This window comes from Wolffia australiana, chromosome 6 (assembly GCF_029677425.1).
Source record: "Wolffia australiana isolate 7733 chromosome 6, ASM2967742v1".
In the NCBI taxonomy this organism is placed as follows: Eukaryota; Viridiplantae; Streptophyta; class Magnoliopsida; order Alismatales; family Araceae; genus Wolffia; species Wolffia australiana.
Genome location: NC_135840.1, coordinates 8077432 through 8100637, shown reverse-complemented (window position 1 = coordinate 8100637; position 23206 = coordinate 8077432). Strand labels below are relative to the sequence as shown.

General features: G+C 41.6%; 2 protein-coding genes across 6 annotated transcripts in view; one reads left to right on the top strand and one right to left on the bottom strand.

Annotated features, from left to right (window-relative positions):
• LOC144704170 (cullin-associated and neddylation dissociated) overlaps positions 1-16350 on the top strand; it is a 22129-nt gene extending 5779 nt beyond the window's left edge. Inside the window, exons 11-30 of one of the 3 annotated variants that reach the window (XM_078576457.1) lie at positions 51-133; positions 848-932; positions 1018-1119; positions 1213-1311; positions 8108-8218; positions 8293-8376; positions 8447-8587; positions 11706-11798; positions 11884-12005; positions 12082-12241; positions 12612-12848; positions 13289-13537; positions 13629-13814; positions 14120-14266; positions 14358-14474; positions 14622-14790; positions 14866-14943; positions 15037-15175; positions 15689-15822; positions 15924-16350. In XM_078576457.1, the coding sequence (XP_078432583.1) occupies positions 51-133; positions 848-932; positions 1018-1119; positions 1213-1311; positions 8108-8218; positions 8293-8376; positions 8447-8587; positions 11706-11798; positions 11884-12005; positions 12082-12241; positions 12612-12848; positions 13289-13537; positions 13629-13814; positions 14120-14266; positions 14358-14474; positions 14622-14790; positions 14866-14943; positions 15037-15175; positions 15689-15785 (2499 nt within the window). In that variant the 3' untranslated portion in view covers positions 15786-15822; positions 15924-16350. The other 2 variants (XM_078576458.1, XM_078576456.1) reach the window with 2 other exon arrangements.
• On the bottom strand, positions 15890-23206 carry LOC144704171 (putative beta-1,3-galactosyltransferase 8). Of its 3 annotated transcripts, none has more exons than XM_078576461.1 (8): positions 23151-23206; positions 21764-21981; positions 20376-20542; positions 18767-19024; positions 16979-17066; positions 16756-16881; positions 16582-16691; positions 15890-16053 (listed from the first exon to the last, which is right to left on the bottom strand). In XM_078576461.1, the coding sequence occupies exons 2-8, from the start codon at positions 21976-21978 to the stop codon at positions 15905-15907; spliced, it is 1113 nt and encodes a 370-aa protein (XP_078432587.1). In that variant the 5' UTR covers positions 21979-21981; positions 23151-23206; the 3' UTR covers positions 15890-15904. The 3 variants fall into 3 exon arrangements, with proteins under 3 accessions (XP_078432587.1, XP_078432586.1, XP_078432585.1); XM_078576460.1 differs by lacking the exon at positions 23151-23206 and adding an exon at positions 22610-23117; XM_078576459.1 differs by lacking the exon at positions 23151-23206 and adding an exon at positions 22801-23117.

Genomic DNA, 23206 nt, shown 5'->3' with positions numbered 1-23206 from the left:
TCATTTACTGTCTTGTTGTAGTTGAAAACCGGCTTTAAAATTTGATGCAGATTGATGTTTTCAACACCTTTATCGAACTGTTACGCCAGACTGCAAATGTGACAAAAGGTCAAATGGATGTAGATGATTCAAGGCAAGTCATTACACATTATTATCTGTCAGTAATACCTGCTGTTTCTGCCTTTGTGGTTGTTTTTTCAGATGTGTCATCTAGAATCGTAGATGTACACATCGAATACATGTTAGTGACTGGCTAAGATCTTAACTTCTCCGAGGCCTTAACATCAGTTTTATGCCTCAGAATGGGATTGGTCATTCCAAATTTGGATTTTATGTATGAAGCTTTAGACGTAAATTCAACTTCTCAATGAATGTGATACTATGTTTCCCTTGCTCAAGGTTTTTGTTGCTTCTTCTGAGCAATGTTTGTTGCATCCTTTTATGTCTTTATCAACTCGGAGTTAGTATTACTTGTCATTTCTGAATTCAGATGAAGCCTTTTAATATCAAGAGTTTATAATGATTCTCAAACTATAAAAATAATTGGTGGTCCTTAAACCTAAAATTGATTAGCTATTTTTGTATTCTGTCTGCCCACTGTCAAATGTTGGGAAAGCTTGCTCCAAGGTCCTACTTTACCGGTCTTATGGGATGGAATGTCTTTTTCTTGACTGTGGTTATTCTAATTCCAGTCGTTCATGTTACCTCATTTTTTAATTTTTCATGAAAAGGCTAGTGAAATCCACATCATTACTGCATCCGGGCCTGTTTGCGATTTTACTTATTTCTCTTGTCATTTTCTCCCAAAAACACTTACCGTGCTGTGGCCATTGACTTTTTTTTTCAGTCCGAGGTGGTTACTGAAACAAGAGGTGCCAAAAATTGTCAAGTCCTTGAATAGACAATTGAAGGAGAAGTCAATCAAGACCAAGGTGCTCGTTAGCATCTCATCTGCTTCTATGGTGCTGTTTTCCCATTCTCTTGGTTTCTCACCCTATATATTTTGGCTTCTTTCAGATCGGTGCATTTTCCGTTTTGAAGGAACTTGTAGTTGTTTTGCCTGACTGTCTGGCCGACCATATTGGGTCTCTTGTCTCGGGGATTGAGAAGGCCTTAACTGTTAGTAGTTGTGTCTCCTGAAAAGCGTTTTACTGTCTGACTTTTCTCTATGCTACTTATAACTATCTTCTTCACCATTTCCATTCTTGGCAGGACAAGTCGTCCAACTCTAATTTGAAGATTGAGGCTTTAGTTTTCACGAGACTGGTCATGGCTTCACATTCGCCTTCAAATTTCCATCCATTTATCCGGGTAAAGTGAATTTTCTCCTTTTTCTGATCTATGTCAAGTCAAGAATTTTGATTGCCTCACATTAGATACGTACATGTCTTGTACTTTATTGTATAGTTTTTTATTGTGTTTAAGTCCTGAACATGTCTTGTGCTTTATTGTATAGTTTTTAATTGTGTTGAAGTCATGAACATCTTATCCTCGTAGGAGGGCTATTTTGAGTAACCTTATTGTTCTTATGTCAGTAGATAAGCTTTGCTCTTATAGTTTAAGAACTGTGATCTCACGTTTACTTTTCTCCTAGCATGGAGCCAATCTTGCTATTATGGTGTCTACCAGAATTTAATTTGGTCCTAGGGGAATTCCGGTTAACCTCAGATCATATGAAACCCTCATTTCTATGAGAACGGGATTGAGAAGCTAGACCTGGAATTGGTCAATGCAGGGATCATTCAGGATTCCGGCAGCTCCTTCGATAGTCCACCACTCCTGGTCAAAAGGGACAAGGGATGGGGTTTCTTGTTTACTATCGTGTGCTACACTGATCCACTACTCCAGATTCTGATTGGCTTCCAGTGGTGAATGAGCTAATAGATGAGTCACATGGGATGTCCGTATTTTCTAAACTCGTCTTAAAATCTAATTATACAAATGCAAAAAGAGGACACACATGAGACAATCTTTCTGAAAGAATGCATAGAACTATCTTCAAGGCACATTACAGTAACCAAATGTTTAAGATGATGTCATTTGCGTTGTCTTACAATCCTTCTGCTTCCCAGTCAATTAATCAACACTATCTTTAAGGAGTAATAGTGCAGGTTTTTTTTGGTATGCTTTTGATGACATTTTGGAGCATGATATTCTTTTGAGGTTGATTTTTTCTAAACTAGAATACAATTTTCTCCAAATAAATACAAAGAATATCAGTTTGGTGAGGCCAGTCTGGAGTACTTGGGCCACTGGACATCTGCCGAAGGTGTCTATGCATACAAAGAGATTATATCAGCAATTAACAACTGGCTGGCACCTCAAAATGTCAGAAATGGAGTGCTTTCCTATGATTGACGACCTATTACAGGAGGTTTATAGCTCCACTGTGCCTGTATTGGAAGACTGGGCACACCTATTCAAAATGGATTCGTTTGCGTGGACTCCATAACCCCAATAAATCTTTTTAAAGCTTAAAAAAGCTTAATCAAAAGAACACACCTACCACTTATTCTGGAGTGGTAGGAAGAAGGCCAACATATACCCTGTTGACCTTCAAAATAAGTCCTGTGACAAGCCGGGGGTGTTACAGCCTCTGCCCAGTCCAGAACAAGTCTGGAGGACATTTCGATGGATTTCATGCAAGTCAGCTAGCTAAGGCTTGATTATTGTGGAGCTTGATAAGCTCAGCCAATATGCTCACATAATAGCACTCCAACAACCTTTTAAGATAAGAAGATTACTCAAATAGTTACTGATGAAAATTGTGGGTTTTGATCAGTTTATAGCATCAGTTGTTTCTGATCATGGGAAAATATTTCTCAGTTTCTTGTGAACAGAGTTGCGTAAACTCCAAGGGGTAGAGCTCCAAATGAAATCTTTTAATTTCTCATAGACTGCGATTATTTAAGCAATAGATATCTTGAAAATTGGTTGAGATGTTTCTCTTTCGATATGGCCATGCAGCGGGCATTGAGCCATGTTAGTTTATTCGTAGATCTTTCTTTCAGTTTTGTCTATTCTGTGCTAGTGGGCCATGTGTTCTAAGTGGCCACACGACTTATTCCAACTTGTGCCAGTGGACCATGTGTAAGTGCTGATTCACATGATTCATGTGTAAGTGCTTATTCACGTTCTAAGTGGCCCATGTGCACTGGTATTTAACTTGGCGATTCATGTGAATTCCGAAATGGTTTTTTCTTTCTTCTCTCTTTCTGTCCATGCCTAATAGGACTTACCACTACGAGGAGACTTCCGACTGACATGGTATCAGAGCGCGTTCCTACCTGGTGAAATTTTGTTTCATCAGTTCTCTGCCCTGTGTTCATGTGTTCTCTGTTGTCTTTTGGTCGGTCCCTTGGTATCTGATATCTCAGAGAAAGGGAAGAAGATATTTCTACAACATTGATGGCAAAGTCTGCTGAGGTCTCTGATATGACCACTCATTGATGTTGGGAGGACTTCTGTAGTCTTTCCTAACATCAAAGTCAAGTCGATGGCGTGAACATGTTTGAATGGAGCACATTGGTGGAGCTTACCCTAGAGGGCACGGAGCTTGGAGATCATTTGACTGAAGACCCAGTTTCAAGAAAGGATTCCAAAGACAAGAGATGGAAAGCTGAAGAGGCCCTTATCGGGCAATGGACTCTAGGCACAACGATTCAAGGAATGAGAAATGACTTCTTGTATGTGGGAACTGCGAAAAAGCCGTGGGATGACATCCACAAGTATAGTTTGAAGCAGCATCATGATTGGCACATTCAGGAGCTGAATGCCAAGGATGTTTAGACCCAACAGGGAAGTGATAATGTGATGACTTATGCCTGCAAGTTAAAGGGAATTTTGAGAGAAATTGACTGCTTATGGCCAAGCAAGGATCCCCAGTCCTTGGAGAGACAATATATTCTCAAACAGAGGTTGTTGATATTCTTGATGGGCCTAACCCTGAATACGACAGCCCAAGAAGCCAGATACTCCATTGGGAAAAAAATGCTGCTCTTGAACAAGCCACTGGAACATCGATGGGAGAGGAAGATCGCTGGAAGATGGTGCCAGAGATACCTACAAACAATTCTGCTGCGTTTGTATTGAAGAAGTGTGAATACATGCCTGCTCAGGGCAACCGGTGGCAGCATCAACAAGGTCCTAATAACCTATCCTGACAAGCTGAGGCAGATGATCCCAAATATATCTTTACAGAAATTAGTATGTGATACAGGATGACAGTTTTTTTTGGATAATGATGATTGTTTTCTGTTTGACAAGGTATCTGGGAGGAAGATTTCATCCTGTAGCAGAGAAGACTGACTGTTGCTGTTGTATGATCTACCTGTGACGTGTCTCTCCTCAGTGAAATTGCATGGTGCAGATGAAGATCCAGTTATGATGCTGCACAGGCGGAGGGGTCATCTTCCCTTTGAGTTATTAAAGACCTGTTACCCCTCTCTTTTGAGTAGAGTCAATATCAATCACTTGCGTGTGAAGCTTGCCAACTTGCTAAACACAGATATACATCTCTTAAATCATTAGTTAAAAAAAAAACACCTCTTAAATCATTAAGTAATCGGTGATTGAGAATATTCAACCGTATTCATAGTGATGTTTGGGGACCATCCCCCCCCTGACAGCTTCTCCAGATGTCAATGGTTTGTATTTTTTGTTGACGACTGGACACAGGATGGCTTTATTTCTCGAAATCAAAGGTCAAGGTGTCTCAAGTCATTATACAATTCTGTGACATGATTCTGAATCTCTTTGGAGTGGGAATTAAATGTTCTAGATAACAACAATGAGTTCTTTAACTCCACTGACTCATATTTTTGACAAAAAGGGTGTTATACACAAGTCATCATGTGTAAACCCTCCATAGTAAAATGGATTGGCTGAGAGAAGAATTGACTATATTTTAGTCACAGCACGTGCCCTCTTGTCTCAAGCTCAGATGCCAAGATTATATTGGGGGGAGGCAGTTTGACCGCCAGTCATCTAATGAACTGGATTCCCTCTAAAGTACGTGAGCACCAATGTCCAATTAATTTACCGAGTTCGATGTTTCCAGACCTGAAGTTGACAACTGGCTTGGCATCAAGAGTTTTTGGGTGCATTGCCCAGGTGCACGTCCAGGCTGGGAAACTTGATCCCAGATCATGTAAATGTGTGTTTGTAGAGTACTCTAGTTCCCAGAAAGGCTATTGATTTTATCATCCATCCAACTGAAAATGTCTTCTGCCGATGTGACATTTTTGGAACATGTAATGTTCTATGAAGGCCAATGAATGAATTCAGATAATTTCTGTGGAGAGGATATCTCTGATGTCCAGGCTGGTAAATTCAGACTGTCGATGGTGCCAGAAAGAACACAATCAGTTAATTGTGTACTCTGTCAGCCAACCGATGCAGAACCAAATGTGTTTAAATTAGAAGACAGCCACCCTATCTTAGACCAAGGTGCAACTCAAGAGAGTGAAGAGTTAACAGAAATACCTGTCCCGCTCAGCCCAGAAATGGAGTTGTGTGATAGGATTCCCCGGGCTGCGTTGGGGGCATTCTCGTCATTTTGCTCGGTTTCCTTTCCCTCTATGTTTCCTTTAAATAACACAGCCCTCCTCCTGGGAGTGCAGACTGGAAGTTGTCAAATAAGTAAATGTTGGTTTTCCCTCTCATCTCCTCTCTTCTTACATCCACACTTCGCCTCCCTCTGCGATCGTCTCTGCCTCACCGCGTCTTCAGGCGGCTCGTCCCTGGCCGATCCCTACATCCTCTGCTCGGCCTCCTCTCGGACCATTCCCGTTTCACCTCTCTACCGTGGGAATCTCCACCTCGCCTGGTCCTCCACTCCTTCCGATACAAGCTTAGTTCAAGGTTCGTATCATTGTGTCTACATGGTAGATGACCTGTAGAGAAGACCCAACTGAAGCGGACAAAGACCACTCAGTTGAAGGGAAGGAATTGGAAGAAGATCTACATTGGCCTATGGCACTATGCCAAAAGAGTGAGAAGATGCACAAAAATTTGGTAAAATATCCCATAGGGCGCTATGTGTCTTATGATCACTTGGGCAGTCACTAATTTTTTTGAATACATTAAGTGGGATATCAGTTCTCAGAATTTTGTTGAAGAGCTTACCGACAAGAACTGGAAGAGAGTCATGGATGGAGAAATGATTGCATTGGAGAAGAATAATATGTGGGGGCTGGTTTTACTTCCTCCAGAGAAGGTGGTTGTATGTTGATGGGTTTACAGGCCCAAGTTTAATGTGGATGGAACTTTGGAAAGGTATAAGACAAGACACGTTGCCAAGGGCTACACTCCGCCCTACGTCATAAATTTTTTTTAGACTTTTTCCCGTGTGACAAAGCTCAACATAGTTAGGATCCTAGTTGCCCTTGCTGTGTAGCTGAATTGGGATATATGTTAATTTGATTTCAACAATGTGTTTCTGCATGGAGATTTTGAAGAGGAGGTATATCTGTCAATACGTCTAGGTTTTCACCTCACAGATTCTTCAAATGTTGTCTGCAAACTGTGGAGAGCCTTGTATGGTCTTAAACAGTCTCCAATAACTTGTCTTGGGAAGTTCATTCAAACAATGAAAAGCTTTGGCTTCAAACAGAGCAATAGAGATCACATAATATTTTTCAAACATCGACAGCTGTATGGACTGACAGTTCTCATTGTCTATGCCGATGATATTTGTTAAGTGAGGAAGGAGGAAGATAATGACATAACCTTAAGAGAGTACATGTGTGGGTATATGTATACCCTAGGAGAGAGAGAGGATGATAAGAGGGCTAATGGGCTTATAGAATAGGGCCCATTAGCCCATGAGGATTAGTATCTCACTAACAGTATCTCACTAACAATATTCTCATCACTGGAGATGAAGAAGAGATTAAGACAGTCAATAAGGAATTGGTGTAGAAGTTTGACGATAAAACCTGGGGCTCTCTGAAGTACTTTCTGGGCGTTGAAGTGGCTCACTCTATAGAAATCATTTTTATTTCTCAGCACAGGTATATCTTAGATTTACACAAGGGGAGAGGTATGCTGGGCTATTAACCAGTCAGCACTGAATTAGACAACAATATATTGTACAGATACTGCAGCTGTTGATTCATTGGGAAGCCGCCCTGATATACAGAGACTTCCTGTTTCTCATCTTAGGAACAAGTAGGTTTCCTGGATTGTTACCACAAAGGGGCGAACTGGGCAGGACTAAACAACTACCCATTCAATCATTCGTCCAACTGTGAGGATATCGTTCAAATGCTGCCATTCCTTGCAAATACTGGTTCCTAACTGAGTCCATCCCTGACGTTACCTGTCTGAGAACTGTTTCCATTCCTAATAAAGATCAGGACACAAGAAAAGAGATATAAACATTATAAACTTACACTGACTGTCCACCATCCTGTGCTTTAAACAGATTACTGATCGCAGTTGGGAGCGAGATGGATGATGAGCCATCATCCATCCATGAACCCTAAGGACAAGGTGAAAGCTTTTGGTAAGGCCCAAGTAGTTTGTTAGAGGAAGACGATCAAACTTGAGGAACTGACTCACTTGTGATCCTTCCCAGATATATTTGTATACAGATGGGTATTCTCTTCTTAATGCCTCTCCATCCAAGTTCCAAATCTGATCAAGCTCTGGACTTCTCTCCTCTACTCTGATCACGACCAGTGTAAGCGTCTGGTGAAGGGATTGCAAAGTTTCGGATACATCTGAGTTCCTTGATCTGCCACCTACCTCTATAGGTCTAGAGAACGTATCCACTCATTTGAGTTAGATGGAATTTGAAAATTCAGTGCCAGCTTGTGTCCAAAATCTTATACCTTCTAATCCATCTTCTCACAGATCTGAAACATATGTGTTTGTCATCTATCACATCCTTATCACACTGTACCATTATGTCATTATTTTTGTCCTCTCAATTATTGCTTCTTTCTTGATAATGTCTCTAGCCATCATTTTTCAAATTATTACAGATGTTAGCTCGTTGATTTTTAGATGGAGAAATCCTTTGGAAAATCTCTTATTCTGGTTGCAACATGATAAAGAAATCTCCCCTTCTGAATGATTGTTCTTTTGCTTTTAATTGTGACAGCCACTATCTGGTCCAGTGCTATCTGCAGTTGGCGATCGATATTACAAAGTTACGGCAGAGGCTTTGAGGGTCTGTGGTGAACTTGTTCGCATTGTTCGTCCGAATTTAGAGGTAAATTTACGGACTATCATTATATTTTTCCATTGTTATCCCCTTCTGACTTGACGAATCTTTTTTGCATGTAGTCGTCAACTCTGGACTTTACCCCCTTTATCCGCCCTATCTATGATGCTATTTTGGGACGATTGGCAAACCAGGATCAAGATCAGGTGTGTTACGATTGAAATCTAGACCTGATGGTACATCTTATCTCATGGGATTTTTATTTTCTTTATGTAGGAAGTCAAGGAATGTGCAATCTCTTGTATGGGCCTTGCAATATCAACTTTTGGTGATTATCTGAAGGACCAATTGCCAGCCTGTCTCTCAGTACTTGTTGATCGAATGGGGAATGAGATAACTCGTCTAACTGCTGTCAAGGTAACCTATGAACCTCCCTCAAAGTTCATTGTGATTGTGTTCCCTTGATCTCTCACTTCCTCTAATTACTTGAGTTCTCATTCTGTACCTTTTAGATCTGTGAATACTTTTAGCGGCAAATAGTATTTTCTGGGTGTATGCAGTTATGAACAGTTTTAGTCTTCCAGTTTCTGTTTGATCTATTTTCTTAAATTAGTTTCTTACGAGCTACGTGATTAAACCACTTACTCTTCGCTTGCTGGCATGGACCTGCCTCTTTTCTTGTCTCCCCTTTGGTAATTTCTTGAGAAGAACATATCAGATATGTAGTGTTTTATTTCTTTTGACATTGATGCCAACTTGTTAAGTTGATGTTAAATAAATTCCTGTAACAAGTCTGTAGTTGTTGAGTTGTCAGAGTCAAGAGACGTAGTTCACAAGATGTTGCTTTAACCAAATAGCCCTTCACAAACTGCTTTATTTTGCCAAATAGCCTCTTCAAAAACTATTGATTTTTTTTGTTGAATGAAAAGAGGGAATATCACCTGAAATTGGTGATCAACCCAAAATTAATAATAATATTTATGACCGTGAAAAAGTAAATGCCCGGCCAGCCTGGCCTCCTTTCCCTCCTTCGCTTCCTACTGTACCGGTAGGATATACAATTCTCCACATCATGTAGCACCGAGTCCAGCGACGTGGTCTTTCCGTTAAATACCAACTTATTACAGTCCAGCCAGAGCACCGCGAGGGTCGTTCCCCCTCTCAAACGTTCCCCCCCTCCCCCCCCCCCCCACCCAAGTGATCTCCCAATGGTCTGCGCAAAAAAAACACTCAAAAAACTGGTGAGAGCAGTCTTCTTCTCCTAGGCCTCCCATGGGACATGCTGATAATGTGTTCGGGATCATGTGCTTTCGGAGAACACATGTCATAATTTGTCTCCTAATAAGCATCCATCCAAAAATCTGCTCTTTTAATGGGGCTTTCTGCTTCCAAAAGTGTCTGCATGTATGAATAATGTCTGCATCTTCTGTTGTACTCTCCCTGATCTTCTTGTAAACCTCCGGAACTGAAAGCGGCACACCCCTCCATACCCAACCATCCTGTGTCCCAATGATGGGCCGTAGGTGCACTATGGTATGTTGCATGTTCAGGAGGTCTTCCAATCTCTGATCAGATAGTGCACCCTGCATAATCGGATTCCATGTGTCATCCCAACATTCTCGCATTGAAGCTTCAGGATTCGTTGCCAAAGCGAAGAGGCGGGAAAGCTTTGTGCATCGGGCCTCGGACTGACCAGTCATAAATCCAATTTCTAAAACAGGCTCTGTCCCCTAGTTTGGATTCAAAAACCCCCTGAGTTTGCTGGAAAATCTGGCCATGCCTTGCCAAATACTGGAGGCCCCACTGATTGGGGTCGATCTCAGTTCCCAGCTCAATTGTGCCGTATGTCTCTCAAGATTTTTGTGACCATGTCCTCCTCTTGTCCTATAAACTTGGACACCTATTTAGTCAACAATGCCATGTTCATGGCTTGCATGTGTGGTACCCTATGATACCATAACTTATACACAACCGTTTGTTGACCGGGACCCTATCCAGAAGAAGCGCCTCATCAAAGATTACAAACCCTTGGGTGTCTTGAATACTGAGAGGTAAAATATTGTTATTGCTGAGAGTACCGATCTCAATAATACCAGCCGACCAGCTTGTGACAGCTCTGCCAGCCCTGTAGTCTCCTCTCCACCTCGATAACTGGTGCCCAATTCGTGCTTTCCAGCCACCCCCTCTTCAAGGGCAATCCCATGTAGTGCATTGGTAGGGTCCCGATTGGAGTCCCCAAAACTTCCGAGCATTGAGCTTCCTCCTGTGTAAGGCCGAACGTCACAAAGGCAGATTTGAATCAGTTGATTTGCAAAACTTGAGAAATCTGCGAAGAGATCTAATAGCGTTGAAAGATTTTGGGCTTCATCCGCTGACCCTTCGATGAAGAATGTATTGTCATCTGCGTACTGAAGTAGTGGTAAACCGGTTGAGAAACTCTAGGATCGGAAACCCTTCAACTTGCCACGTGCGCATACCTTTACTGTACAGGTGGCCAGGGCATCCACTGCTAGAACAAATTAAAGGCGTGCCAATGGGTATACCTGTTGAACTCCTCTTTGAGGGTGGATCCATCCGCCCTCAGGTTTGCCATTCACAAGGACGGAGAACAAATGTGATGTCACACACCTCCTCACCCATTTCACTAATTCTATTCAGAAGTTCTTCTTCATTGAGGTCCACAGGAAGCCCCAATCCAGCGTGTTGTATGCCTTAGCAAAATCTACTTTCTACATAAAACCTTTCTTGGGCTCTCTCTGCCATGCTGTTATGATTTCCCCTGCCACAACTGCACTGTTGATCCAGAATGAATGCGGATCGAAAAGGACAGACCAAATCGCTGATCACTTGCCAGAGTTGATTAGCCAATACCTTCGCCAAGATGAGGTAGATGAATTTGATAGTGATGTAGGTCGGAAATCAGGAACTATTTATTTTACATTAATCGTCGGACTTAGTAACTCGTATAAATGGAATTTTGCCATAAATTGGTTATTCTGGGCCACTGATGCCTTGAAGTGTAGGGATGTTAATCATTTTTCCTGTCCACGTTTTGCATTAATGTGCTTTTTTTATATTTGCACTATTTAAATATCTGGCTCTGGTGTTTTTTGGTTCCTTTGAGAATAGCACGGGTTAACTTTTGACAGTTTTGATGGTCTCTTGATCAAAAGTTCTCTCGATTCTGCCTTGATTATATGTACTTTGGCGGTAGAAGGATTTATTGAATTTTGTACTTTGGCGTTCTGGCTATTTGAATCTTTAATCGGTCAATTTCTATTTTTCTTCTAGGAGTTAACATTCAGAATTTTCAAACCATTATGGCAAAGTTTCCATATTAATTTTTTTTTAACGAATGTTACTGCTTTTCAAATTTCATGAATCCTTTGTTTTGCATCGTAGGGATCATGATCTGGTCAACTTGAGTTTTCACCAAAATATTTATGCCAAAAGAAATAAATTTGGCTTATTGTTTTTCCAATATATGTTTTCTTACCCTTTCTCCATTACTTTGTCATCTGTGTATTTTAACCAGGCATTTGCCGTGATATCTAGTTCGCCTCTTCGAATCGATCTTTCAATTGTCCTCGACCAAATTGTGTCTGAATTGACAGCATTTCTACGTAAGGTGAGAGGCTTTCAGCGTTCCTAGTTCAAAGTTTTTGTGGGGGAGGTGTAAAATATTGAAATTTCCTCTATTTTTGAGAAAAAAGGCTAATCGTGCGCTGAGGCAAGCTACACTGGAGACTTTGAACTCTCTGGTCGTAGCATACGGTACAAATATCAATTCATCCGCTTATGAAGTCATTGTCGCTGAATTATCAGCTCTAATAAGGTTCCAATCTCTCTTGATGTACAGTTGTCTATTTCTTCTGAGTCATCACATGAAGTTTCGTTTTATCATCTTGCAGCGATTCAGACTTGCACATGGCTGCCCTTTCACTGGAGCTTTGCTGCACACTGATGACTGACAGAAAGCCTCATAATATTGGCTTGATTGTTAGAAATGAAGTTCTTCCGCAAGCCCTCGCATTAGTGAGAAGCTCCTTACTACAAGGCCAAGCTCTTCAGGTAAGCCATTTACTTGAAAATTTTTGGAGTATAAAAGTTTAAATTAAAGTAAGAATTATGTATTATTAATTGAGAATTAAAATTTTCATATTAAAATTTTAAATTTAAACATTAAAAATTAAAAAAATAGTGATAAAAATTACAGTTTTAAAAAATAAGAATTAGAAATGAAATATTTTAAACTTAGAAGAAAAAATAAAAATTCAAAGTAAAAGTCAGACTTAAGTCATAATAATTAAGAAGTTAAAAAATTGACAACTATAAAAATATGAAAAATATGAGAAATGAGAATAAAAATCAAAGTCTGTAAAAATCAAATATAATAATCAAGTTCTGCACATGTCTTAGCTTCTTCATCTTTATTTGGCAGTCACTGCAGAGGTTCTTTGCATCATTGGTCCATTCAGAGAACAGTTTTGATTCCTTGCTGGATGCTCTTCTCTCGACTGCAAAACCTTCACCTCAGGCTGGGGGTCTTGCGAAGCAAGCTTTGTCTTCTGTGGCACAATGTGTCGCTGTGCTTTGCCTTGCTGCTGGCGATCAGAAATGTTCATCTACCGTCGTAATGCTCAAGAATATACTTGGAGATGATATTAGTAGTAACTCGGTAAGATATCACCCCAAATGTATTAGTCTTTCCTTTTACATCCCGATAATTTTCTTTTCAAGATGTCCTTGTAAGTTTTTTTACTTCTCGTCAGATTTTAACTCCTTGTGCTGTTGGGTGTTTATTTGCAACAGTTGAATAAGACTCATTTACGATTAATGGTTCTCTCTGAATGCTGGGAAGAATCTATTTGTAAAAAAACTGGCTCATGAATAACAATAACATTATAGGCTGTTTCAATTGGTTGGCATATCAATTACCTGGTTTCTTCATTATTTCATCACCCTTTTTGTGACCATCCGTTCAAATGTACAGAACTCAAAACTGAGAGTTTTGAGTTTATTATTTGTGATTAGAGAATGGAAACACTAAAGTCGAAATCAACACTCTGCTGTCTATTTTTTGCTATTAAGTATTTGCTCTTCTTTTCAATTGTGCAGGCAAAGCAGCACCTTGCCTTGCTTTGTCTCGGAGAAATTGGGAGAAGGAAGGACCTTAGCGTGCATGCTCACATTGAGAATATCGTGATCGAGTCGTTCCAATCTCCCTTTGAGGAGATAAAGTCTGCTGCCTCTTATGCTCTTGGGAACATTGCCGTTGGAAATTTATCCAAGTATCTTCCCTTCATCTTGGATCAGATCGATAATCAACAGAAAAAGCAATACCTTTTGCTCCATTCCCTGAAGGAGGTATCTTCCTTGTCTTATTTCTTTCCTTTTTGTCCAATTTTTTAGGATTTTATTTCATTTGGTATTGAGCATGGCTTGTGTGATCCTCCAGGTCATTGCGAGACAGTCGGTGGATAAAGTCGGTCAGGCCGAGTTTCAGGACAGCAACGTTGAGAAAATTTTAAATCTGTTGTTTAATCACTGCCAAAGTGAAGAAGAGGGAGTCCGCAACGTTGTTGCTGAGTGTCTTGGTAAAATAGCGCTCATCGACCCCCAAAAGCTTGTACCCACTCTGAAGGTATTTAAAACAATAATTTTAAAATTTCAAAGAGTGATTAGTTACACAAGTAGAAATAGATTTATCTAGGAAGTAGAGACAAGATAATCGAGATTGGAGATAATGAATATACATTTAATGTGATGTTTCCAATCCCCAAATTTATTCCTTATTTGGTTGAGATTTTGTGCGTTTTGACTTTTTTTAAAGGATCCGTCTTTATTAATTAATTGAATATATTGGATATGAATTTAAATGACAAATGTTTGATGTTTTAATCCAATCTTTTCGCTCTAAAATTAATCAGTGGTGTACACACTTTGCAGGCCAGAACTTTAAGTTCTATTCCTTTCACTAGGGCGACGTCAGTGATTGCAGTGAAGTATGCGATTGTGGAGCGCCCAGAGAAAATTGATGATATATTATTCCATGAGATCTCTTCTTTCTTGATGTTGATTAAGGATGATGATCGAGTGAGTCAAATTACATTTCTTACCCGGCTGATTGCAAAAATACCCGGTACCTTTTTATGATTAAGGTTTATCCTTCTCAATGATACCACAGCACGTACGTCGAGCAGCAGTTCTTGCACTGAGCACGGCGGCCCACAACAAGCCTAACCTCATTAAGGGTCTTCTTCCCGAATTATTGCCCCTCCTCTATGACCAGACCGTCGTCAAGGTTTGTTTTCCTCTCCTATTTCTTTCCAAAAATCAGTCTTTATTTATTTCGATTTTATCCATTTTTTATCTCATTCTTATGTGTTCATATTATAGTTCCTCTGAAATATCCCAATATTTTCTGATTTCTGTCTAACTTGTCTTGTAGAAAGAACTTATAAGAACAGTCGACCTTGGCCCTTTCAAGCATGTTGTCGACGATGGCCTCGAACTCAGAAAAGCCGCTTTTGAGTGCGTAGACACTTTGCTGGACAGCTGTCTCGATCAGATGAATCCTTCTTCCTTCATCGCTCCTCACCTAATATCCGGCCTCGGTGGTGTGTCCCCTTTTCTCATCTAACTTTCCCTTTTTTTCCTAGAATTGAAATTTTCTGTACATTTTTTCTCTTTAGATCATTATGATGTGAAGATGCCGTGTCATCTGATTCTCTCCAAGTTGGCCGACAAATGCCCATCTGCAGTGCTGGCCGGTTCGTACTCTCGTTGTTTAGCTGATTTATCTATTTTATCTTATTTTTATGAAGAACAGTGCTGTTGAACTGATTATTTTTGTACGTTTTCAGTGCTGGACTCGCTCTCCGAACCTCTGGAGAAAACAATTTCTCACAGACCCAAGCAGGACGCTGTCAAACAGGAAGTTGATCGCAACGAAGATATGATCCGCAGCGCCCTTCGGGCCATTTCATCTTTGAATCGAATCAGGTAAGCTCCTTTGTCATGATCAAGTTTTTTAATCTAAGCCATCATCATCATCGTCATCATTGTACCTTTCATAATCGCATCGTCATTGGATATTTTAGGGATTTATTGTCATTGTCATCACCATAATCGTATTCATCGCGTGTTACGAATTAAGTGATTTATCATCTTAATCATCATCATCATCATTATGAATTGAAGCAAATTATCAACATAATTATCACTGTAATCATTATCACATATTTTGATTTAAGTAATTTATCATAATCATAATCATCATGTATTTCAATTTAAGGGATTCATCATCATCATCATCATCGTTGTCGTCATCCCTTATTCCAATCGAAGCCATTTATTACCATAATCATCACTATCATTGTCATCATCATTATTTCTTCAGTTTATGAGATTCATCATCTTCCGTCTCATCAAATTATAGTTATCAATTACTTCAGTCTAAGCGTTTTATTTTGATAATCATCATCTTCATCTCATCATCGTTTGCTGTTCTTGCAGCGGAGGGGACTGCAGCCTGAAGTTCAAGACCCTGATGCAGAAGATCATGAGCCAATCGGCGATGGCCGAGAAGTACAATGCAGTCCGCAGCGAATGAGATCCGACCGTTCATCGCCGGCAAAGCAGGATCTATGGTAAACATTTTCCCACGTCATTCAGTTTTTCTCCACTCGACCAAAAATTTTGGCCAAATTGGAAGGAGTTGAGCTGAGCCGGTTAGAGTGGCACGTGCCAGACGGCGGCCTCGCCCTCGCCGCACGTGTTGTGGACCAGCCTCATGCGATCAACGGGTTTGCAGACGCCACTGCAGGACCAATCAAAGGTCGCCACGCAGACGCTCCCGGCCTGGGCCTTCCACTCGCAGTCTGCCACGTGGATTTTCTCTGAAATTTAATTCGCGGGGGGGGGGGGGAATCGGTGGAGAGTAACTACTTCTCTAGTGCAGGGATGCGGAACCAACGATTTTTTCGTCCCAGGACGAAAAAATTGTCCCGTTCACGAGATTGGACGAAATCCGGGACAGAAATTCATCCCGGTACGAATAAATGGGATGGTTTTGCTATCGTCGGACGAAAAAATCGTTCCATTTGGAGGTGTGGGATGATGGACGATAAGGGATGGACGAAAATCTGCCGGATTCGCTTTTGACAGTTGAGATCTTTCATTTGGCATCGTGAGAGGAGAGAGCAATGGAGAGGGAGGGTGGGATGAATTTTTTTCAGGACAGGATGAATCTGGCAGACTCGGGACGCGGACGAACTCGTCTGCGCATGAATTCCTGGACAGGACGGACAATTCTGAAATATATGGACACCGGATGGGATGATATTCGTCCCGTCCTGTCCATTGTCCATGTCCCAGACGATTCAGAACAATAACTGTATTCTACTAACCTGGGGGGGTCCCACAGCACATGGCGCGGTCGTCCACATGGACGACATCGAGGCCGATGAGCCACGCGCCGAGGGAGACGTCCTCGTTGGCATACTTGTGGAGCATGTGCCTGCATGCATGCATGTATAGATGAGAGAGAGATGGGGGAGGAGAGAGAGATAAGGGAGACGGACGAGTTGAGGGAGATGTAGGAGGCGAGGTCTTTTGAGATGGCGTAGATCTGGCCGGTGGCGTGGCGGAAGTACTTGTTGCCTTGGTCGCCGAACTTCCAGAACTCGGGCTCGTGGTACTTGACACCCCTGCATCATGTTTTATGTATGTATATATTCATGTGTGGAGAGAGAGATGGTGATATGAGGTAGACAGAGAGATAGGGAGATAGGGAGAAGTTCAGACTTTTGGGAGAGCACTGGGCCGGATTTCATGCAGCCCAGGTAGACCCGCGGCTTGGCCCGGTGCCTCGCCAGAGTCCCCGCCATCGTCCCTGTCCAGATAGAGAGAGAGATGAGTAAAGAGAAGTGAGAAAAGAAAGAGAAGAGAGAGAGAGAGAAAAGAAAGAGAAAGGGAGAAGAGAGAAGAAAGCGAGGGGGAGAGAGGAAAGCAATTACGGACAGAGAAAGAGAAGAAAGCGACACGGTGGGGGGAAGGGCTGGACAGAGAAAGACGGAGAGAGACAGAGAGAGGGACAGAGGGGGGAGAGAGAGAGAGATAGAGAGAGGGAGAAAGAGAGACAGAGAGAGAGGGAGAGGGAGCGAGACGAACATAGAGAGAGGGACAGAGGGAGACAGAGAGATAGTAAGAGAGAGAGAGAGAGGGACAGAGGGAGAAAAGGAGAGATAGACTGACAGTAAGAGAGAGAGAGATAGACATACAGTAAGAGAGAGAGAGAGGGACAGAGGGAGACAAAGAGATAGAGAGGGGGAGAAAGAGAGAGAGAGAGAGGGACAGAGGAGAAAGAGAGAGAGAGGGAGAGAGAGAGAGAGAGAGAGAGAGGGACAGAGGGAGAAAAAGAGAGATAGACTGACAGTAAGAGAGAGAGAGATAGACATACAGTAAGAGAGAGAGAGAGGGACAGAGGGAGAAAAAGAGAGATAGACTGACAGTAAGAGAGAGAGATAGACATACAGTAAGAGAGAGAGAGAGGGACAGAGGGAGACAGAGATATATAGATAGAGGGAGAAAGAGAGATATTGTGAGAGGGAGAAAGAGAGAGATAGACTGACAGTAAGAGAGAGAGATGGACAGACAGTGAGAGAGAGAGAGGGTCAGAGGGAGACAGAGATATGTAGATAGAAGGAGAAAGAGAGATATTGTGAGAGGGAGAAAGAGAGAGAGAGAGAGACAGAGGGAGAAAGAGAGAGATAGACTGACAGTAAGAGAGAGAGATGGACAGACAGTGAGAGAGAGAGAGAGAGAGGGACAGAGGGAGACAGAGATATATAGATAGAGGGAGAAAGAGAGATTTTGTGAGAGAGAGAGAGAGAGAGAGGGAGAGAGGGAGAAAGAGAGAGATAGACTGATAGGAAGAGAGAGAAATGGACAGACAGTGAGAGAGAGATATCTGTAGATAGAGGGAGAAAGAGAGATATTGTGAGAGGGAGAGAGAGAGAGAGAGAGATAGAGAGAGAGAGATATATAGAGAGAGAGAGAGAGAGAGAGAGAGAGAGAGAGAGAGAGAGAGAGAGAGAGAGAGAGAGAGAGAGAGAGAGAGAGAGAGAGAGAGAGAGAGAGAGAGAGAGAGAGAGAGAGAGAGAGAGAGAGAGAGAGAGAGAGAGAGAGAGAGAGAGAGAGAGAGAGAGAGAGAGAGAGAGAGAGAGAGAGAGAGAGAGAGAGAGAGAGAGAGAGAGAGAGAGAGAGAGAGAGAGAGAGAGAGAGAGAGAGACAGAGAGAGAGACGCACAGAGACAGAGAGAGGGGGAGAGAGACACAGAAAGAGAGAGAGGGGGAGAGACACAAAGAGAGAGAGGGGGGGAGAGAGACACAGAGAGATGTAGAGAGCGGGGGAGAGAGACACACACAGAGGCAGAGAGAGAGAGAGAGAGAGAGAGAGAGAGAGAGAGAGAGAGAGAGAGAGAGAGAGAGAGAGAGAGAGAGAGAGAGAGAGAGAGAAAGAGAGAGAGAGAGAGAGAGAGAGAGAGAGAGAGAGAGAGAGAAAAGAGAGAGAAGAGAGAAGAGAGGGAATCACCGAGGTTGACGTGGACGTCGTCGTCAACCTTGACGTAGAAATCTGCGTCCCAAAGGGAGCAAGCGGCGGAGAAGAAGGCCCTGGTCTTGGCGGAGAGTTGGTGGTATCCTTCCACGTGCTGCAGGCGGAGGAAGTCGTTCGTCTCGGCCTCCTCTTCGTCGATGGCCTTGTCCAGCGCACTTCCCGCCGTTGCCGTCCGCCCGATCACGAACCGAAGCACTATTCCCTTCTCCTCCTCCAACTTCTTCAGCTTCATCCCTGTTTATGTCCTCCAACTTAAACCTTTGCTTTCTTCTTTTTCTTCTTGTTCTTGCGAAATTATTGAGATAAATGAATTTTTGAAGAGTTTTCCATTGTTCTTGCATTCTTTTTTCCTCATCTTGTCTCTTCTGCTTCATCCCAAAGGGAGTCAAACCCTAACACAGATCTCTATCCTTCAGCTTCTTCTGCTTCATCTCTCATGGGGTTTAACCCAAAACCCTATATTTATACTTCCTCTTCTTCTGCTTCATCCCTAGTGGGGTTAAACCCTTAACCCCATAATTATCCTCCAGCTTATTCTGCTTCATCCCTAAACCCAATACTGTAACCCTATAATTATCCTCTAGCTTATTCTGCTTCATCACTAAACCTTATACTCTAAACCCCATAATTATTCGCCAGCTTCTTCCGCTTCATCCCTAAACCGAATACATTAAACCCTATCTTTATCCTCCAGCTTCTTCTGCTTCATCCTTGATGGGGTTAAACCCTAGACCCCATCTGTATCCTCTAGCATCTGCTGCTTCATCCATCAATCCGAGTCTCTAATTACTATCGTTACAATCCAGGTTATTCTGCTTCATCCCTAAATGTTAAACTCTTAAGCTTCTCTTTATCCTCCAGGTTCTTCTGTTCTACGTAGTCTTGAAGTTTCCTGATAAATCTTCAAGTTTCCATTTACCTAACCGTAGTTTGATCATGCAATCCACTATGGGTAAAACATTGTTACTGTAGGTTAAAATATAATTTAATGAAACTTTGTTAAATTATAATTATTCTAAATCCAAATGCAACTTCTGCTTCAATTTTTTTAGTGTTGAATCCTAATTCAATTTCCGGCGAAATCTTCAACATCATATCTGTCAAATGCTAAATGATAGAACCTAATTTCTCCAGCCAACGTCTTATGTTCTCAGAGTCATCTCCAGTTGCACCACAAAAATCAAACCCTGACCCATTTTTCCTATCATTATGACGCATTGTCATTGCAATACACTTAATGCTACAAGATCAAGCTCCTCTTCTCATACAACATCTTGAATCCATTTTCTCTTCTCATCCAGCATCTTCTCTTTTCAGCTTCATCCCCAACTACACCAGAAAAAAACCAGACCCTAACCCCTACCATTTTTCACGCATTTTCCATTGTAAGATATTTAATGGAACTAGAACAAGCTTATGTCCTTGTAAAATATTTTATCCAACTTCTACTCATATTCAAAATTTTCTCCTTTTTTTTCCCTCATCCCCTGCCGCATCAGAAACCCCGAACCTAACCCTTTATTCCTCTCATTTTTTTCATTTATTTTTCCTTGTAATATAGTTAATGCTGTACGAACAAGCTCACCTTGGGGAACCCACGTCTGGCGAAGCGAGTCGCGCCGCTTCCTACTGCTGAAGGCGGTGTTGATGCCCACCACGGCGAAGGCCCTGCGAAGTTTTGGCGCCGGTCCACCGCCAGTTCTCGCCGCCGCCAGCTCCATCTCAAGCGACGTCATCGTCTTGTCCAGAGACCTGCCTCCAGGAAATGCCGCCGCTCAGAGCATGATGGGAGAGATATTAAGAAGAGGGCGGAGGAGAAGAAGAAGGAGAAGAGGACGAAAGAGAAGAATGATAAGTAGAAGAGGAAGAAGTATAAGAAGAAGAAGGGGGAGAAGAAGAAGGAGAAGAGGACGAAAGAGAAGAATGATAAGTAGAAGAGGAAGAAGTATAAGAAGAAGAAGGGGGAGAAGAAGAAGGAGAAGAGGACGAAAGAGAAGAATGATAAGTAAAAGAGGAAGAAGTATAAGAAGAAGGGGGAGAAGAGGAAGGAGAAGAGGACGAAAGAGAAGAATGATAAGTAGAAGAGGAAGAAGTATAAGAAGAAGGGGGAGAAGAAGAAGGAGAAGAGGACGAAAGAGAAGAATGATAAGTAGAAGAGGAAGAAGGAGAAGAAGAAGGAGAATAAGGAGGAGAATAGGAAGAAGGAGAAGAGGATGAAGGAGAAGAGAAATAAGGATAAGAGGAAAAAGGAGGAGAAGAAGAAGAACACGAACAAGAAAAAGAATTAGAAGAACAAGAAAAATAAGAAGAACACGAACAAGAAGAAGAATAAGAAGAACAAGAGGAAGGAGGAGAAGAAGAAGAACACGAACAAGAAAAAGAATTAGAAGAACAAGAAAATAAGAAGGAGAAGAAGAAGAACACGAACAGGAAAAAGAATTAGAAGAACAAGACAAATAAGAACCAAAACAAGAAGAACACGAAGAACACTAAGAACACGAAGAACAAGAACTAGAAGAACAAGAAGAACAAGAAAGAGAAGAACAAGAAGAACAAGAAAGAGAAGAACAAGAAGACCATGAACAAGAAAAAATAATAACAAGAACCGAATAACAAGAAAATCAAGAAGAAGAAGAAGAAGAAAAAGAAGAAGAAGAAGAAGAAGAAGAAGAAGAAGAAGAAGAAGAAGAAGAAGAAGAAGAAGAAGAAGAAGAAGAAGAAGAAGAAGGAGAAGGAGAAGGAGAAGGAGAAGGAGAAGGAGAAGGAGAAGGAGAAGGAGAAGGAGAAGGAGAAGGAGAAGGAGAAGGAGAAGGAGAAGGAGAAGGAGAAGGAGAAGGAGAAGGAGAAGGAGAAGAAGAAGAAGAAGAAGAAGAAGAAGAAGAAGAAGAAGAAGACAAAGAAGAAGAAGACGAAGAAGAAGAAGAAGAAGAAGAAGAAGAAGAAGAAGAAGAAGAAGAAGAAAAGATGACGTACTGAAGAATTTCGCGGGTACTCTTGACTTGTTGGATTACGTCGATTGGGCTCGTCATGGAGTCTCTTTCAGACACTAGTGTGGAGCTTTTCTCGGTCTGCAACGGCGGTAGAATTCGGCGGCAGAGAAACAGGCCGGTGATAAAGCAGGCGGCGATGAGCGTGGTCGTCGCCTTCCCTGGAAGAGTCTTCCCTCCTCGCAGCGCCTTCTTCTCCATTCTCTGCCATCACGCACAGCGAAATAAAGACAGACGCTCATGAAATAGAGAAAGAGAAGGCCTTAAGAGATGAGTGATACAGAGACAGAAAATTATAGATAGAATGGAAATGAAGAGGGAGAGAGATGAGTGAGAAAAGGATACTGAGATAGATGAAAGAGAGAGACATTGATTGATAGATAACTGGAGGGAAGGAGACAAATTAACTCATGGAAGAGATGAATGATAGAGAGAGATAATTATAGATAGAAAGGACATGAAGAGAGAGAGATGAGTGAGAAAAATATATTTAGATAGAAGAATGATAGAGACATTGATTGATAGATAACTTGAGAGGAGGAGGCACATGGGCTCATGAAATAGAGGAAGAGAAGATGTTAAGAGATGAGTAATAAAGAGAGAATTATAGATAAGAAATAAAGAGAGAGATGAGTGAGAAAACGATCATCCAGTAGAGAAGTAAGAGATTAAGATAGAAGAAAGAGAGAGACATAGTTTGGTAGATAATTGGAGAGGAGGAAGCGCATAGGCTGATGGAATAGAGGAAGAGAAGGTTTTTAGAGATGAGTGAGAAATCGATCAGCCAGATATATAGAAGAAAGATTTTAAAATAGAAGAAAGAGAGAAATACCGATCGATAGATAATTGGAGAGAAGGAGACACGTAGAGTCATGGAGTAGAGGAAGAGAAGGTGTTAAGAGATGAGTGTGAGAGAGATACAATTATGAATAATATAAAGGAAATGAAGATAGAGAGATGAGTGAGAAATCGATCAGCCAGATATAGAGAATCAAGATTTTAAAATAGAAGAAAGAGAGGTACACAGATTGATAGATAACTGGGGAGAAGAGAGACAGCTATGTACATATCAAGGAGTAAAAAGGAAACAAATGAAGAGGGAGGAGAAGATGAAGAAAGAGCTATATAATAGAAAGAGAGAGTTTGAGATGGAGAGTAGAAAGAACGGAGAGGAAGGTAGACGTTGAGAAGATGAGATCACTAGAAAGAGAGAACAAAGAAGAGAAATGTAGAGATTGAGAAAGAGAGAACTAGAGAGCAAGGGATGAGAGATGTATAGAGGGGCGAAGATGGGGAGAAAGAAGGATAAAGATAGATAACATGAGAGAAAAAGAGAGAAAGAAGGAGAGAAAAGAAGGGAAGCCATCAGATACCTGAGATGAAGGGGAAGGATGCGTCTGCTTGAAAGAGAGGAACCGTGGGGGTAACC

What these genes read in the sequence shown, in the direction of transcription:
- LOC144704171 (XM_078576459.1), bottom strand. Translation starts at nt 22,845, where the DNA reads ATGTACATAGCTGTCTCTCTTCTCCCCAGTTATCTATCAATCTGT. An exon ending in CGACGTCCACGTCAACCTCG is followed by an intron (nt 17,067 to 18,766) that starts GTGATTCCCTCT and finishes CTATCTGGACAG; the next exon opens with GGACGATGGCGGGGACTCTG. An exon ending in GTGCTGTGGGACCCCCCCAG is followed by an intron (nt 16,054 to 16,581) that starts GTTAGTAGAATA and finishes TCCACGTGGCAG; the next exon opens with ACTGCGAGTGGAAGGCCCAG.